This window comes from Etheostoma spectabile, chromosome 1 (assembly GCF_008692095.1).
Source record: "Etheostoma spectabile isolate EspeVRDwgs_2016 chromosome 1, UIUC_Espe_1.0, whole genome shotgun sequence".
NCBI lineage: Eukaryota > Metazoa > Chordata > Actinopteri > Perciformes > Percidae > Etheostoma > Etheostoma spectabile.
Genome location: NC_045733.1, coordinates 23,506,656 through 23,508,557, shown reverse-complemented (window position 1 = coordinate 23,508,557; position 1,902 = coordinate 23,506,656). Strand labels below are relative to the sequence as shown.

The window sequence follows — 1,902 nt, the reverse complement described above, 5'->3', positions numbered from 1 at the left end:
CCCCCCCCAGGCGCTGTCCTCCCCACGGCTTCTCAGAGTGGATCCGGGTCGCCGTGGTGCACGCTGAGTATCGCCGCAGCCTATTGGTGGACAGCGATGATGTCAGACAGGCGGCGCGGCAGCTCCTCCCGGGACTGGACTGCGAGCCCAGACAGCTGAAGTAAGACGCCAAACCACACGTGCATGCTGGGATATGTGAAAATCAACCCTCTGGGTTGGTTGCAGGTCTTTAAAGGGCCCATGTCACGCTCATGTTCAGGTTCATAACTGCGTTATTGAAACTTAACTGTGCCGTTCTCCTAAACTGGGCACTGCCTGTGTGTGTGTGTGTGTGTGTGTGTGTGTGTGTGTGTGTGTGCTGTGGGTGGTTGTGCGGGGTGTCTGTTGTGGTGTGTGTGGGTGTGTGTGTGTGTGTGTGTGTGTGTGTGTGTGTGTGTTTGCGTGTCTTTGTGTGGGTTGTTTGTGTGTGGGTGTTGTGTGTGTGTGTGTGGGTGTGTGGTATGTGGCGTGTGTGGTGTGTTGTGTGTGTTTGCGTTGGTGGTGGGTGTGCGGTTCTATGTGTGGGTGTCTAGTGTGTGGTGTCGTGTGTGTTTGTGGTGTGTGTGTGCGTGCGTGTCTAGTGTGGGTGTCTGTGTGTGTGTTTGTGTGTGTTTGGGTGTGTGTGTGTGTGGGTGTGCGTATCTGTGTGTGTGTGTTTGTGTTTGCGTGTGAGTGTGTGTGTGTGGGTTTGCGTGTCTATGTGTGTGTGTCTGTGTGTGTGTGTTTGTGTTGTTGTTTTTGTGTGGTGTCATGTGTGTGTGTTGTGTGTGTGTGTTTATGTGTTGTGTGTGTGTGGCGTACTTTGTGTGGGTTCTTTTTGGTGGTGTGTGTTGTGTGTTGTGTGTGTGTGTGTGTGTGGTATCTGTGTGTGTGTGTGTTGGTGTGTTGCGTGGGAGTGTGTGTGCGTGCTATGTGTGGGTTCTGGGTGTGTGTGTGTTGTGTGTGTGGCGTGTTTTGTGTGGGTGTCTGTGTGTTTTGTGGTGGTTGCTTTTGTGTGTTGGTGTGCTTGTCTGTGGGTTGTGTGTTGTGTGTGTTGGTGTGTCTGGTGTTATGTGGTGTTGTGTTTGTCTATGTGTCTTGTGGGTGTTTGTCTATGTATGTGTGTGTGGGTGTGTGGTCTATGCGTCTGACAGTTATGTGTGGTCTGTATTATGCTATAAACATTCTGTTAAATCTCATAAGGCTAACCCCCAACCCCTAACCCTTTAACCCTAACCCCCTAACCCCTAACCCCCTAACCCTAAACGAGGGTAAAACCTGCAGCAACAGGTGCGTCTTAAGTAGCGATTTAAACATTTGTAAGGTCTGTGCAGCTTTAATATCCATGGAGGGGTTGTTCCATAGGTGGTGGGGGCGCCACTGCATGGGGGGGTTGTTCCAAGGGTGGGGGGCGCCCAATGTATGGGGGGGTTGTTCCATAGGGTGGGGTGGCGGCCCACGCAAAGGCTCATCGCCCTTTTTTTTTGTGGTTCCACATGTAAATTCTTGATAAATTGCCCGACTTTTGCGAGGAACGTTGCAAACCGCAAATTTCCCTCTGCTTCACAAGGTTTCTAATTGTCGGTCTCTGTGGTCTTCTCAGGCCCGAGTGGCTGTGTTCCTGTCGTTCTGGGCTTGGATGACAGGAACGAGACAGGAACGAGACAGGAACGAGACAGGAACGAGGCAGGAACGAGACAAGAACGAGACAGGAACGAGACAGGAACGTAGACTCTACCACGTGGACGAGACATAAGAATCTGGCACGAGACAAAAGGATCACTGGGGCTAAATACATGAGGCAACGAGGTAATGGGGAACAGGTGAGACATCAGGTGAATCACCTTAGGGCGGGGCAGGACAATCAGACAGGGAAAAGTAAAG

The 1,902-nt window shown here is 51.5% G+C and overlaps 1 protein-coding gene across 1 annotated transcript in view; it reads left to right on the top strand.

The window, feature by feature from the left end:
* Positions 1 to 1,902, top strand: part of LOC116690741 (ankyrin repeat and BTB/POZ domain-containing protein 2) — a 92,697-nt gene that overhangs the window by 45,479 nt on the left and 45,316 nt on the right. The window contains exon 5 of the mRNA XM_032517908.1: positions 11 to 160. Coding sequence (XP_032373799.1) covers positions 11 to 160 — 150 coding nt within the window. The remainder of the gene's footprint in view (positions 1 to 10; positions 161 to 1,902) is intronic.